General features: G+C 32.6%; 1 protein-coding gene across 1 annotated transcript; it reads left to right on the top strand.

Moving 5' to 3' along the window:
* Positions 1-5858: 5858 nt before the first annotated feature.
* LOC143074102 (uncharacterized) lies at positions 5859-12933 on the top strand. The gene is made up of 7 exons (XM_076249650.1): positions 5859-6439; positions 6976-7097; positions 7693-7784; positions 8166-8206; positions 8797-8958; positions 10290-10406; positions 12454-12933. The coding sequence occupies exons 1-7, from the start codon at positions 6122-6124 to the stop codon at positions 12931-12933; spliced, it is 1332 nt and encodes a 443-aa protein (XP_076105765.1). The 5' UTR covers positions 5859-6121.
* Positions 12934-17203: the final 4270 nt, after the last annotated feature.

Here is a 17203-nt window from a genome sequence, read left to right as displayed (position 1 = left end):
AGTTAAATGCAACTTTTAATAGAAAGTTATCTACTTTTCTTAAAAGTATCTCTTTACTTTTATGTATTATTTGATTTGGATATTTTTATTTGCTTTGAATACAAGTTTGTTGAGTTTGTAGTTTTTCCCGATGGCTTTTCTTATCCACATTTGACCAAATAAAACTGTAAATTACTAAAATGTTTAGATAGTCACCTTGATAATTCCAAAGTCTCTTGTTGTTCCAACATTGTCGATGTCCTCAAAATATCTACCATTTTCCTCTACACAAAGTCTTCCGTTTTCGATTACGATTTTCCATTTCTCTGAACCCGACATTATTGCGTAATATATAAACGTTTGATCTCGATTTAGAAAAAAAATTAGTGGACTGCTACAATGTCTCACCACTGGTTATATTTAATCGCATTGCGAAGCCACGCCTGCTAGACACGTGCGCATTTTTTACATGTATATTTTTAAACCATGTGTTTCTTACTTTTCAACTAGAACATAATGGACTACTGTATTTTTTTATCGGCTCTGTGTTTAAACGTGTTGTTATCTGTTCAAACTTTGAATGGTGTCAAGACGAATATAAGAGAGAACTGCAACCCAGTGTCAGAGGTAAGTCAATTTGAAATATTCATATTTAAAAAAAAAAAAATTAAAAAAAAGTATATTAAAATATAGAGGTTCACACATATTTTTACAATGAAAACGTTTTAAATATTCATGATCAAAGACTTCAAGATACATTTGGGTAGTTATTGGCGTTTTTCTTAAACCGAATATATACTGGACAGAAAAAGGGGGGTTTAAGGCGTTCGCTTATATACCTGGTTCGGACACATTCTAAATGTGCCTGTCCCTATTCATGAGCCTGGAATTCAGTGGTAATGTTGTCGTTTGTTGCTGTTTTATTATTTATGTGAGTTTATTAACATATTATTTTTGTCTATCCTTATTTTGTTCATACATTACGCCGTTAGTTTTCTCGTTTGTGTCTTGTTGAAGGCCGTATGGTGACATATAGCGGTAAATGTCTGTGTAATTTGGTCTCTTGCAGAGAATTGCCTTTTGTAATCATATCGTTTTTCTTTTATTACATTTATTGTTGTGATTATATCTTTCACTCCTTTTTAAAAGAATTTAACATATCAAATGCAGATCGATCATATATATGACTTTTCTTTGGGTATGCTTTAACATTAAGATCAGGGAAAATTGGTGGATCTTATTAACCTAATAAATCAGATAAGAGAAAGGTTAATCTGGTATTTTTGAGGATAAACATCGATTTGCTAGTTAGACGTGGGTAGCAAGACTAAAATGTTTCCTTTTTTTTTTTTTTTTTTTTTTTTTTATATATATACAAAACTTCTCTCCTGGAAACTGCACATGTTTGTACCTTCCTATCCTATTTTCGACGTGCCATATACAATTTCCTACGACCATCGTATTAAATTCTGTGACAGTAAAATAACCTAGCACTGTATATTTTAAAATAAGCTGAGCTTGTTTTTAGTCACGGGACTGATATCAAATGATACATTTTAAAAGTATGGGGTCAGCAGCGGACATCTAATAAAAAAAACACTTAGACAAGTTTATCGAGTTATGATTTTTTTCACAAAACAGACTTTAATATAATCTTGTTATTAGTAACGTATTAATCCTCCTAAACGTTACATGTATAATTGGAGATCTAATCGCATTACATGTAAGTGTTTTCTTGCTTTGATGATTTGATCGCGAGTAAGATTTTTCGTTATAGATCGGAATACTTAGTATACATACATTACTTTTACGGCAATTTTCACCACGGGGCGCAGCTTCTGTAACATTTTATCCGGACATTGCATAACTTAAAAGCTACGATCCACACATTCAGTGGGATTAAGTCTGAAGCAGTGGTGATTGTTTCTTTGCTATTTGTTTTAGCTACTGTAACAACTGTTTAATAAGCCTATATAATATTGTATGAATAAAGCAAGACGACAACTCTAAATAAAAAAAAATAAAAAAAATAGGTAATTTATACAGACCTACAGTTACTTTGTGTTCTTGTTTTGTTTATTCCAGCACGTTTGTACATGTGTAAATAGTATTTTATTTCATATTCTTTAGTGACTTATATATATGCATTTTAATAGTCTCTTATAATGGCTCTCATTTTATTTGTGTTAGTTCAAGTTTATACAATGTATTTACATGTATTTGTTGAGGGATGAGACTTAAATAACACTTTCAATTGAATGTTGTATGTTAAATTAAGAAGAAAACCAAGAAAATTTAACGTCACAATTAATTTCAACCAATCAGTTGCCGAGAACAGATTTTTCAATAGTGAGGAGAAATATTTTCTCTCACACGCACCTTACCCGAATAATTCAGTCGTTTTATTCCGCTGATCTACGAAGGCTACATTAACCTCGTGTAGGAGACAACCGGACACGGAAAGGACTTGCATTATTTGAGTTATCTCACACCGGTCAGGAAATGTGAACATAGCACACACATTAGAGAAATATTTTTCTCACACCGATCAAGAAATGTGAAAATAGCACCAAAATTAGAGAACGACCATTAAACTTCAAAGGGGAGGGAATTGTGATTTTTTTTTTCCTTAAAAATATATGCTGATCCCAAATTTGATGGATTTTTTTTTTGGGTGAAGATGACAACAAAAATTAATTTAAATCCATCTGATTTTTCTCATAGCTTATATTATTTTAAATATTGAAGAAGATCAATTTTGATTGATACATTGTTGCGTCGAGGAACAACCCCTCCCTTTTTTTACTACACGCACTTACGTAAAAGTAAAACGTAAAGAATTCAAAACTATCAATAGTAAAAAAATGTCAAGCAATACAGTTTCAAAACGTTTACACTATATGTATGCAGTATATATATATATGGGTTGATGTTTAGACGAGTTGTATATATATATATATATATACGAGTCTAAATTGAAAACTACGTTCAAACCTATGATTGCGTTGGATAAAAACCGCAATTTTTATACGTGTGCATGTCAAACAAATTTCGTTGTAGAAGGGTCTATATATTATCCCTTAGTCTTTTCAATATTCACTAGAACACACCCGCGAAATCGCGGGCATTCAGAGCGTAGTTTAAAGTATGTAAAGTGTTGTTGGAAGAATTTTGTAAAATACAGAATGACTGGAGAATTTCAGCAAAAGTATCATAAGTCATAGGTTATTGGGGACAGGAAAATGTTTTTTTTACCCTCCATCTTTATTTCCAAAGTTCCCAATTTTTGGTTTTCTATCAATTTCAATATGAACATACATTTAGTATGTTATGAACATTTATTTAAGTAAGGAGCCTGTACTATTTAATAAACTCTGTGACTGGAGAATTTCAGCAAAAGTATCATAAGTCATAGGTTATTGGGGACAGGAAAATGTTTTTTTCACCCTCCATCTTTATTTCCAAAGTTCCCAATTTTTGGTTTTCTATCAATTTCAATATGAATAATGATAGCAGATAAAATTCTGAAAATACACTTTATTCGTAGTATATGTATGCTCAAAGTTTACAGAAAAACGCAAACCGGAAGTCTAATCTGACTTAAAATTTCGTACAATGACGGGACAATATCCGGATGCCTTTTTTCTCGTTTTTCTCCTAAAATAACTCAATCTGAATAATCATATGAATGGATGACAAATGCGACTATGCACTGTACCTAAAGGACACAGAGGCGTGTTGATTAATTTATTCTGGAAAGAAGAGAAGCGACACCAAAAATGAGGTCTTCTCGTTTAATAGTATAGATACGTTTCAAGGCTTCATCATTTTTACATAAATAATGCCGTTAGTATTCTCGTTTGAATTGTTTTAAATTGTCTTATCGGGGCCTTTTATAGCTGAGTATGCGGTATGAGCTTTGATCATTGTTGAAGGCCGAACGGTGACCTATAGTTGTTAATATTTGTGTCATTTTGGTCTTTTGTGGATAGTTGTCTCATTGGCAATAATACCACATCTTCTTTTTTATATATTCATCAGCTTTCTGATTTTTTACCGTATGAATATATATACGAGTAAAAAGAGATCGTGGGTAACACAACAAAAACTGCCGGAGTTCAGCGAATAAAATACGGCTACAAATATCCATTGTCACTTTTAACAGTTTATGCTCATAATAATCGATTGTTTATTTCAGAGACGGATATTGACATTCTCCATTCAGGTGCCGGAAATTATCCTACCTGTTGAATCAATTTTGAATGATGTGACTGTTTTCGCTGATGCATCGAGCGCTACTGATGAATATACATTTGTAAATTCAAGTAATCTTGGTGGTTCTCATTTTTTAGAATCAGCGGGAAACTCAGTAGTGTGTTTAAATTATACCGAAAATCACGGGGTAAATTTAGGAGATTCATTGTCGGAGCCACATAATTTAGGGGATTCGTATAATCTTGGACATTCTGTTATACATAATCTTGGACAGTCTGATTCATATTGTTTTGAAGACTTAAGCAAGACTGCTGAATCCAGCCTGTCGTTAATTCTAGAAACAAAAACATTAGAGTCATTTGAAGAGGATGCAGTAAATTATGACACAACATTAAAATCGCCAAACAAAGCTTTAATGACCAGTACACCCAGAAAAATACCAGTGATCAGTAAGGTCGGAGACATATCAGATGATAATTATGACTTTGGACTGTTTGATTATTCCGTAACTGCAACTTTAATCGAGTTAGAACCAGCTTTCGGAATTTCCAGCAGTGAACATGAAAGTTCTTGTTATATGGGTTCAGAAATTAGCACAAAACTGAGAAGCAATATTTGCCCTTCGTCGCCTTATGAATTCAACGAAGAAGATACGGAAACACTTCATCTAGCATCAACCGAAATACTGTCACTATCTTCTGGTTTTGAAGGAATGTCATATCTTGCTAGTTCTCGCTCAGCAAGCAATATAAATGAAAATGTTTCAGTGTATTCAGATGCATCAATTGGTATGGCAGAAATGTATCATGATGTTAGAGCTACATTTCCCCAAGAAGAAACAAAACCATTACTTGAATCGCAATCACGTAAGTGTTTTTTTTTTGTGTTTGTTATCATAATAGATAAAGGAACTTGATGTGGTATGAGTGCCAATGAGACAACTCTCTATCGATAAGTTGGAAAGTAATATAAAGAGAAATACGACCTGCCTTTGCTCGTCAAAAGATAACACACTTGTTTCAGTACATTAAATGGTTGTGAATTTCCTTAATAAAATTTAGTGTTTACTACCGTAATTAGAAACGTTTAAAACTACCTTCGGCAAAGTTGGCGTTTGAAGGACTTTGGCTATTATTTTTTAGTGATTTTTTATAAAATAGCTATTCAACTGTATCGTTTTTATACATCAGGGCTTTGTGAGTTCTTGTTGGGTGTTAATCTAGAAACATGCACCTAACGCATTTAATTTATTGCGTATTGTTTTCGTGTTTTAAAAGAAGAGCAGCCTAGCTATTAAAATCTGACATGATTTGAGAATCATGTTTCAATGAGTGCCCATTATTGCTAACGTTGATTGATGGTCCTAAAGATTCATACAGATATTTTGTGAAGGTCAATTGTTCTTTATCAATTCATATGTTAAATGTTGTTCGTTAATCTTTTCTTTTGTCAGTTGATTAAATCACATGTGGTTGAAACACTTAGTACGGTCAATTGCATGTTCAAATACATGTACATAAGATTAATTGATTACATTTAATGATCCAATTATCGTATAGCTATAAGAAAAGCGGGAAAAATAGCAAAGAGAAAAAATAAAAATAAAAAAAATTAGTGTTTTAGTTTATTAACAAAACTATCATATCACATTTTTGTAGATCCAGAGAGAAGTCGTCTCCTTGCTCGTCATACAAAAGTAGCAAGTATTCAGAAGGATTTAAAGTCATGTAGACGCTGTTGTAGTAAAGTTTGTACGAAGAAATTCTCTTTTGTGGAGGTTAAAAACATGCGATTAGAATTCTGGTCAAAGACAATAAATGGTCGCAACCAGTGGTTATTAAAAAAGTTCTCTGAAACTAATATGGAGTATACACCATACTTCCGTATACAGAACGGACATGTAGTTTGTCCAAAGGCATTGATGAGAATGCTTGGAATTCACAAAAATTTCTATTACTCTAATCGAAAAAAGTTCATAGGAGGAGCACGTTTTTCTGTATCGGAGAGACACTACTGTGCCAGCATAAAATCACTCCAAGCTATAAATTGGCTGGAGGAATACGCTACATATTACGTTGACAGGATGCCCGACTGTAATACACTATTACTACCTTATCGGACACGACAGTGCATGATTTATTTAAGATATAAAGAAGATATGAAGGAAAGATCAGAAGAATTTTTAATGCCATCAGCCTTCTACGGAATGTGGAAAAAATATTTACCCAATCTTAAAGTCAAAAAGGTATAAATTAAATCAAGTTAGGCCATATCTTTAAAAAATCAAGTTAAAACTTATATATTAAAATAAAAATAAGGTCTGAAACGCGTACGTTCCTTTGCGTTATAAAAATGGTACTAATAATATTATTCCATTATATTAAGTACATTACGAAACAAAGGTGATGCTGTAAACCAGGACATATTTTGGACAGTTTAATATTAACCAATTTCACTATAATAATTGTATATGCAGAGGCGAATTTAGGCGGCCCCCTTTTCTTGGAAACTTTGGTTGGTTATATAGGGAATCACTGAATCATGACCAGAGCTGGCCCCTTCTTGGGCAGTCAGTGGGTCCCCACTTATAATTTTTTTGGATCCGCCACTGATTTGATTATTTGCAAAACGTTTACTGTGGATTTAACTTATAAATTTAGACTTCTTACGTATATGTAGATGTGAGACTGCAACTAAAATAGTTACAAATTAGTATTTGGAATGTAGCTCAAACATTTGTCAGTATATGCTATGTGTATGTAATTGTATTTACACTTTCAGACCAATTCCTTTTCGAAATGCACAGTATGTACAAGTTTGGAACGACAGATAGAGACCACGCATGATCCAGTGATGAGAGAAAAATTGCGAGCTGAACGAAGAGAACACAATAGCAGACAGATGTATGTAAATATGCAATTAATAAATATGAAATCAAACTTAAGTTATAAAAAAGGGAAGAAAGACACCAAAGGGACAGTCAAACTCGTAAATCCAAAACAAACTGACAACACCATGGCTAAAAATGAAAAAGACAAACAGAAAAACAATAGTACACATGACACAACATAGAAAACTAAAGAATAAACAACACGAACCCCACCAAAAACTAGGGGTGATCTCATGTGCTCTGGAAGGGTAAGCAGATCCTGCTACACATGCGACACTTTAGACTACACATAAAAGAATATAAATTAACTATAGCTACAGCCAATAACATTTATCGATAGTGTTCTGTTGTGTAGGTTTGTGTGTAACAGTGACGGTGTCTGCATATTTATTGTAAGCTGCAGGTCACGATATGAAGTTTTTTGTCGAGTGAGCGCAGCGAACGAATTCAAAACGCTCCATATTGTATCAAGCAGCTGATATTTAACAATACAAATAAAATAAAAATCTGACAATCAATTTATCGGGTTGTATTTGTGGACTTTGCTTGCTAGACACAAGCGGAACAGCAAACTAATATTTTAATATGTTTAATATCTATTTTTGCAGGTTGGAAAGAAAGTACTATTACACAAAGAAAAATGCTGCAAAGACATCCCCATCACAATATCTAAGCTTAATTATAGATGGAATGGATCAGTGTAAGTTATGATCTACGGATAAATATTTGGACTTTTTAGAGAAAAATGGGTCGACCGTAAGATAAATGGTCGGTCATTTTTGTAAAAGTCAGTTAACATTGCGTCAGTTTTATATAAGTCGATATACTATTGGCTCAGTTTGCCAATTTCTAATTGCCTTTGAGCATCTGATTACTTTAAAGGCAAAACCAATAAGATCTGGAAGGAACAGAAAAAAACATTGAAGTTAAAATCTTTTCTATTTTATTTAAACTAATGAACCGAATAAGGAATTATTTTTTCGCATTTTTTTAATTTCAAATGGGAAGTGTGATGTTATTCTATTAAAACAAACTTTGATGACTGAAATATAATGAACTTTAAGTTTTGTTTTCATTGTAGCAAAAACGAATCTTCCTCATTTTGTTGGTCGAATGGCAAAGGTAAGTTAGGTATTTTATATAACAGAAAATTCCCTCTTCGGAAATATACGAACATCATAGTTTTTCTTTCGATTATAGAGTTTGATGTGGAACTTTGGAATTATGCAGATTTTATTTTGTATCTTTTACCATACGTTTTCTTTTAAAGAGCAATACAGGTTGAGCAACAAACAATAAATCAATCTATCCATTTAGAGCGATTTTTTTATGTACAATTAATTTAACATACTTTAGCTTTTATCTCATTGCAAGTTTTTAGACGGCAATTTGAGAGGAATTATTCGCGAATTGACGACCACGCCACAACTGTAAATTAAATGACACATCCATACATTCATACGTGTACATTTTTTTTCTCATTAAAATTCATGTACCAAGCTACAAAAATGCAGGAATATGGCAGTAACTTGTTCCGTAAACATCGTTTGATATTGTCAGTTTGTTACAGACTTCCTCTTTTTAGTATGCCTTGTAAATCATTGTTTTATTATATTTCTTTAGGATAGTAAAATATTTAATTTACAACGAATTTATATATCTTTTACTTTGGTCCATATATGTGGTTGTCTTATTGACACGTTTTATTGCAGGCTGTGAATAAAGTTGACCAACTAACGACACATGTCACCGGAGTTTTAGCTCATGGACAAAACAATTTTTTCACCTTTCTCGACTGGAACCAATATGCGCACGACTCTAATCTGACCATGAATATCCTTATGCTAATTCTTCACCAGATTTCAAAACTTATGGTAAGTAAAACACTTCACAATTTAAACGTATGATCAGTCAATACATGTATGACTTCGGGTGGGGTGAGGGTGGTGATGAGCACTCCCTATACTGGTTTATTCCTCGAATGCCAACATCCTTGGTTGTATACAAGTGATAGGGCGTTCAGCTTGAATTGGTCACATTTCCAGCTTGAAGAATATATTGGAAAACAATCGGAAATAAGATGAAAAGAGTTCCAATTACTTGTTATATGACACGCCCTGTATTTTTTCACAGCAAACAGTCTCGCCGTACGTCAACATGACACAAGGAATCTCTGATTCTTAGATTTGAACTCCTATGAACACATCACACAAAATCATAAGAATAAAAAGTTGAATTTATCCTAGGCAATATATGAAAAGTAATATATTTTTTGAATCGAAAGTATATGTAAAGGATAAGATAACAGACCCATATCAATTAAGTAGTGAATTGGTCCCCGAGTTTTACTGTGGTCCACATTTCTACATATCTTTTTAATTTGTTGAAAATAATTAATCTATACACCCAAAACAAATAAGTTCGCCCGATTAGCCATATAATTTGAATGACAGAGTTTTGTGCTTTTAGAATGGTTTATTGTTATATTTAACGTAATCCCTGTTATATTTAACAAGAATGTGCCCAAAGTACACGAACAAACGAACAGACGTACGGACGGACTTACGGACCCACAGACCAGAAAACATTATGCCCCTCTACTATCGTAGGTGGGGCATAAAAATAGCTATTGTAACTTGTTGCCTTTGAAAACAGGTTAATGTGCCCCCAAAAAGTTTTATGTAAATCCGTAATTCTACTCCATCATGATGGCGATTCAATATTTTGAATACAATCTTCATTAATTCTTTAAACAAACTTGATTTTTCCATAAATTGAATTCTTTTTTTTTATTTCTTTATGATTATCATTTTATAATCTCACTGCATTTTCATTAACGGTCCCAATTGCCTTCTTCATAGAATCTCGTTTAATCATTTATAAAGTAGAAACTCTCTTTGTCTGAATAGGCTGATCCCAGTTGACTTTGTATATGGTTCGAGTTAATCTATGAACAATCCCTGTTATCCTGCACCGCTTCACATCCACGGATTTATCTAACGAGTCCTTAAGCATCACACACATTTACAAACCCTTACGATTTTGTCATTTTTTGCGACAATTTTGACAGTTGAAATGAATTATTAGGGAGCCATTTACGGATTACTACGAGTAATTATAAGAAGTTTATTATAAAACTATGTCCATAAGGTAAAACATGGTAAGATACGATACTGAAGTAATTTTATGATTATTGTCCTTGTAGGGTAACAAGTTACCGCCTATTTTGTACTTGCAAGCAGATAATTGTTGGCGGGAAAATAAAAATCGATATGTATTGGGTTTTTGTGAACTCCTTGTTCACCAACGTATTTTCAATGAGGTAAGTTGCAATTTACAAATCATTGCGATTCTTGTTACTTCATTTAAAAGAACAGTTACCAGGTGGTTGTGAAGGTATATACATATGGGCGTGTGCACCCTTAAAGGTGAAAATAGTTTTACGCATAAAATAATATATTCCTCTTTCCTCCCCTCGGCAAATTTATTTGGGACTTTCTCTTCACTTAGAAATTATCTATTGCTAGATTTAAAAAGTGTGGTTATTTCTAGATTTAAAACGGTTAGGTTTAAGGGTTAAAACTGTGGGAAGTATTAAGCATATTTGCATAGGCAGATCCAACCGTGGGGGGTATGGGTATTGGATGATTATAAGGGCCTGTGCTCCCTAAAATTCTTGAAAATATAGTGCATTAAAATTCATCAGCACTGAATTCTTATGTGTTATCATTACGCGAGAAATAAATACAATGATTTGCTTTATTCGAAATTTAATGGTTCTTTGAGGGGCGGCAGGACCTTTTTCGGGGTGTTTTTAAGCTCGGGATTTACTCTTTGGGGATCCGGGAATTCTCTTTCCGAAGTTCGGGATGTCGGGTCTTTTTTTTTTTTAAATTCGGGTCCTAGGGATTTCATGTTTTTAAGCCCGGGACTTCGGGATCAGGGCCGTCTTCCCCCTTCTTTTTCACGAGGAGGGACTATAATGTAAGACTGGACTTGAAAAACGTAGCCTCTTGTTATATACTATATTAATTTAATGATTTGTATATAATTCTTCTCTAACATATAATCTGTGACATCTTAATAAGGATTAATTATCTTGTGTCAACAATAATTCCACAGATAAAGATGCTAACCACATGGGGTCATTCATCTCAAGTAGATAAAAAGAACAGTGCACAGTATATACATATACATTGTATCTTACCAGACAATGAAAATATATGATCAATTGACACATTAATTATTGCCTATCAATATAATTACCTCTGAAATTGCACACATGTATCATTGATTACAGTTTATACATGCTATTGCTACGCCTCTCTGTAAAACATCCATTTACAAGACCCCTTTTTGGGAATTTTTTGTGGGACTTTTGGTTGATCATGTAAGTTATGATGCCTGTAATATAAGGTTTTAGCATGGAAGTAAAATACTTCTACGATTTTAGTTAGAAATTGTTTTCCCAGTGACACTTATAATATTGAATAGAAATTACTATTTAGGATGAAAAATGTTGTCCTGCATTTTTTTCTAAGCTGTAATCTCTGTCCTGCCTTTTTATTTTTCACTCTGTTTGGTCCTGCCTTTTTTTTTTTTTTAGTTTATCCTGACTTTTATTTACCTAAATAGTCGACCTGACTTTTTTTTCAAGTGTCTCATTTTTTTACTCAAAACTGTCCTGCATATTGTTTTCAAATTTCATCCTAGCCCCCCCCCCTCCCCCCCATTAAAATCAAATGGTAGCTCCCTTATATAGATCTGTCTACGTGAGTTTCTTTCTATTTTTATAAATTATAGATTTTAAAAGTGTTCAAGTTATAGGAATTTTATCCATTTAAAAGGGGCTTTTTCGAGTGTTTTCGTATAATAACTGTCAAATGCGTAGAACATTTTTCATGATATTTTGGTGAAGTGTTTATTGAAGTATACTATCGATGTTGTATATTATGGCAATTATCGTTCCGAGTTGTGGGATTTTAGTCATAAAAGGAGGGGGGATTAGTCAGTTTTCGGACAAAAACTCAAAATGATTTCATGAAACCTTGTAGGCTGGTTTATATCTATCAGTATAACATCCCTTGAAGGTTATTTTTTTTTATAGATTTATAACATGATATTTAGAAGTACTAGAACTTCATTCTTTGAAAATAATACGGGCATATCACGTGCTCTTTATTCATATACATTTTGAAGTTTCCTGCCTTTCAATACGAAGGGTATTGTCAACTCTTATAATACAAGACATACTATGAATCAATTTGGCATTTTACACACTTATAATGTAAGTTCAGTCTAGCATTACATGTTAGCGTATTTAAATCACCTATTATTATACTGTTACAAATAGGAAATTTTCTTTTCAGGTGCATTTATCATTTTTACCAGTAGGACATACACACGAAGATGTGGATGCCGCTTTTAGTCGAATAGCTGAAACTCTTCGTAGAAATGATGCTGAAACAATGCCTCGTCTGAAGGAGATGCTTCCGAACGTTAAGGATATAGAGGCTATTTATGACATTCGTTCATGGATAACATCAAGCCTTAACGACATTCGTAAGCATACGAAACCTTTGCATTATAAGTTTATCCGGGATTTAGCAACAAATAATGTGAAAATGCAGTACAAAGCTTTCCAAGACAGCGAATGGAAAACTGAACATGGCATTATTCAACTCATTTCCGGAAAACCTAATTTACCAAAGGGAATACCAACAGTTATCAATCCTCTGTTCGAGAAGATAGATATAAATAAGATCAAATCTAGAATACCACAGTGGCAATGTCTTTTCACCGATCAAATAAAACTAAAAGTTATTATCAAAAACATAGATTATACTTAGCGATATATTTTCTTTTAGAATCATTGTTCATGTATTTTTTGATAGACGAATATTTGCATTTAGTGTTGATATTTTACCTCAAAATATTTCTAAGTCTTTGGGAAAGAATTGTTACATCACATATTTATCCTTCTATTTCAAACCAACTTATATATTATTTAGACAGTTGTCAGTTGTAATTACAAGTTTCGAACACATTTGAAATATTTCATTAATAAAAGTTGTTTTATTCTCCTAAATATCTTAGTAGTTACTTATCAATAACATGTGAGAGACATAAAGCTATTAGAATGACATTGACAGTGAATCGTAGATGTTTCTTTTTGTCATATTTGTTTTGTGTTTTTTTATTATATGGCCTCATTCGTTGATATTGATCTTTTGTCTTTGATAATAAATACTAAAAATTCTACCGAATCATTTTCTTCTTCTTCTTTCCTTTTTCTTTTTTTTTGGTTTAAAGACCAGTTTATGAGTATCAAACATACTATAGATTGGTTTAATTGTTTGATTGGTTTTTCTTTATGAATAAGAAAATACATGAATATTTGGTCTATAGACCAGAATAATACAATATCGTTTGAAAACATTATTTTTGGTCGAAAGACCAAAATATCTATTCAAAACATTTGTGGATTAAACATTTGGTATTTATCAAGTTTTTATTGAGGTTGTGTTTTTACAACAATTAAAAGTCACTTCTCCTGTTTTGGACTAACGACCAGATAGCAAATTTTATGCTATGTGAATTGTTAGAAATTGTCTATGGACTAGTATATAGTATATTGGAGGAAACATTTCATAATAAATTTACAAGATATTGTAAAATTTGTTAAAATTCTTGAGCCAATATGAAAAATCTAATACTTAAGTTAGAAATAAAGCATTAAAAAGGCATTTAATGATTTAAATTAATCTAAAATTGGTTTACAAAGGTAAAAAGGGAAAACAATGGATTTTCCCTTTTAGAAATGGAATCAGTTTAGTGTAATAAATAAAATTTGTAATGAAAAATTAAAGGTTTAATTTTTTGCTGAAATTTTTGTTCCCACGAGCCACCTTAAAACGAAGTTCTATAACATAGTTAGTAATGTGATGAAAAAATAAAAGTCAACGATGCACGCCAAATACTTTGGGAAGGAGAAGTTGAGCAACAATATTAATTTACACTTTAAAAATATAATAGACATATATGGAGACATATTGTGTCTGTTTTATCTTTCCGTCAGACTTTCTAAATTATACATGCCTGTCTTATTCCTTAAAAGTAAATATTTGATGACGCTAAATCCCTACGTGTTATACATATGATAAGAGTGATTGTTGGTGTTTAATGCCACTAACCGCACTATTGACGTTATCGGAGTTGCAAGATTTATTGGTGAAAAAAGCCGGATTGACGGTCGGTGAGTTTTTCCGGACACTTGCAAAACGAGTCAATTATGATCGGAGTCAAACGCCTGATGCATGCGGGGTTCAAACTCATTACCTTATTGTTGAAAGGCTTGTTATTACTGTAAATGAACTTTTCAGATCATGCGGTCACAAAGATTCACATATGATTTGAAGAAAATATTGTAGTCGAATTGTGTTAAAATACCTGGTAGTTTTTACGATTACCAATACAGATTATATAATTCGGTGCAGATACTATTTATAATTCATAAGTTCTTGACATAAGAATAATAGAGTGCTGACAAACATTGTGACATTGAAGGAGCATAGTTCCAATTTCACCCTACGGAAAATCACATGTTTGATTTTAAAATATTAAACAATTGCAAGGGCCTTAACAAATTGTCCTTTTCGTGTTTGGTTCCGTTAACAAAATTTCATTCACCATTCCTGCTTTCGTCGGTTGACGATGAGATAGTTTAATAAGGATATTGACTTTTGTGAAAATGGACGTTGGACGACATCGGATACGAAGAGATGTGGTATGATAAATGCAGCTCACATGACTGTTTAGACAAAATAAAGTAAAATGCAACAGGGAACCTTATCCCCTTCCCTTTCATGAATATGACCTACCGAATTAGACAATTTACCGGATTTGTAATCACATAAGCAACACGACGGGTGCCACATGTGGAGCAGGATCTGCTTACCCTTCCGGAGCACCTGAGATCACCCCTAGTTTTTGGTGGGGTTCGTGTTGTTTATTCTTTAGTTTTCTATGTTGTGTCGTGTGTACTATTGTTTTTCTGTTTGTCTTTTTCATTTTTAGCCATGGCGTTGTCAGTTTGTTTTGGATTTATGAGTTTGACTGTCCCTTTGGTATCTTTCGTCCCTCTTTTATCAGTATTTGTGTTTTCGTATTGCCTTACTTGATTTCAGAAACAAGTGATGTGTGCATTTAATTTCAATTTAATTTGAAAGATTGACATGTTCCTCATTCAAATGTTGTAGCAATTAACGTTAAAGTAATTTATGAACATCGAGTAATTTAAGATGTCTTCTTTCAGTTATGAAAAAGAAAATAGAAAGATAAAAACACATTTCAATAATATTGCATTTTAAACTGCACTTTCTTTGTCATTGAAAGCTTGGCTTGAGCAACCATGTTTAAGCTTGAACGTGATAACTTTACTTGCTAATTACATATTTGAAAAAAAGAATCATAAACATTGTTTACATTTGAGTGTAGATTCAAAGTTGGATGTATGTTTAAAATCAGTAATGTGAGAGACACACCTGAACAATTCCGACAACAGATAAAGACCTTCTATGGTGTTTATTTCAAGCTCAAGATTCTGAGATTTGGACTTTTTGTTTATTGGATGAATCATCGAAATTAATTGCAAGTAATTATTGTTCTTGAGGGGAGATGACATATTTTATATCTCATTTGTAGTATGTCTTTTTGTAAAGATTTGCATTTAGGACTGATCTGTTTACAGTGCAGATGAACAGATATTATTCATTACATTGTAATACGGGTTACATGACAAGGTGCGTTAGTTTAAAAATAAACTATGATACCAATATCTGTGGTATTACCGACTTGTTGTTTCTCAGAAGAGTATAGTTCGTATCGCGGATGTATGTATACATTAACGTTAATCGTGAAATAAGGTTCACCAAAAACGAATAACAGAGAGCATGAGCCTTATCGTAATTGACAAACAATAACAATTCAAATTAATGACATAATTCAAGCAGAAATAGTTGAAGCCAAAGTCTTAATTATTTGCTAACGATATTTAAAGACAAACACATGGTAAGTTATAAAAATGAATGTTCGTCTGAAGGGGATGAATCAATTATTATAGGAACCATGTACTGCTATTCTTCTTCAATTTTGTTACAAGTTTAACGCAAACATGATTGACTTCTACGGATATACCGTTTTCTGTTTTTTTGTCAATCCCAACACGGGTGTATTATCTGATTTTGATTAAGCTGATTCCAATTTTATTAAGTGTTCATCTTTGAAAAAGACACGACTTATTAGTATTTATTGGAATTTGAAGATTGTGTGTCTTGACATGTTCATTATTAAATGTTTATCAGTTACGATGAATCCAGTTTTTTGTTCCAGCATTTTATGGATTTTTCCACCAATGTTTAAATTCGTGAATACATTCATATCTAATTTTACACGTTCCCTTTCAGTTTTGTTGGTTTGTTTGTCAGATAAGAGTAAATAACTTTTCTTATACATGGGACATTTTTGGTATATTTATTGCAAGATTTAAAGGAATTTGTAATTTGTTGGTGTGTGTTTTTTGTACAATATAACGGCTGTTAATTTCGTTATGCATAACTAAGAACCTTTTTATAAAGACAATGCAAGAACATTATAGTTTTGTTTTCAATTTACAATTAATTTCAAATTTATAAAGCATTTAACACTTTCGAATATTGTCAATTATTTTTATGAATTTTTAAATTCATTCGCCTCACATCAGCAATAGAGTTTGTCCAACATGTATGCAACTTTTCAACTATTAAAACGATTTTGGTTACTACAAGAGGGGAGAACAACGATAACAAAGGAATAGTGAAACTGAAGTCGAAAACAATACCATTACAAAAACGAAAGAAAACGACGAAAAGACAAACAACAGTACACAAAACACAATATAGAAAACCAAAGACTGAACAACATAAACCTCACAAAAAAAAGAAATCAGGGAAAGGGGGCGGGGGGGGGGGGGGGGGGGTTAACTCAGGTGCTCCGGAAAGGTAGGCCGATCCACCATGTTGAATCCGTCGTGTTGTACGTTCAAACCCTGTGATGAGTCATATTCGGAAGGTAACATTCGAT

Source organism: Mytilus galloprovincialis, chromosome 5, assembly GCF_965363235.1.
Source record: "Mytilus galloprovincialis chromosome 5, xbMytGall1.hap1.1, whole genome shotgun sequence".
Classification (NCBI taxonomy): domain Eukaryota; kingdom Metazoa; phylum Mollusca; class Bivalvia; order Mytilida; family Mytilidae; genus Mytilus; species Mytilus galloprovincialis.
Note: the sequence above shows the minus strand (reverse complement) of the source record. Positions and strands in the feature narration are given on the sequence as shown.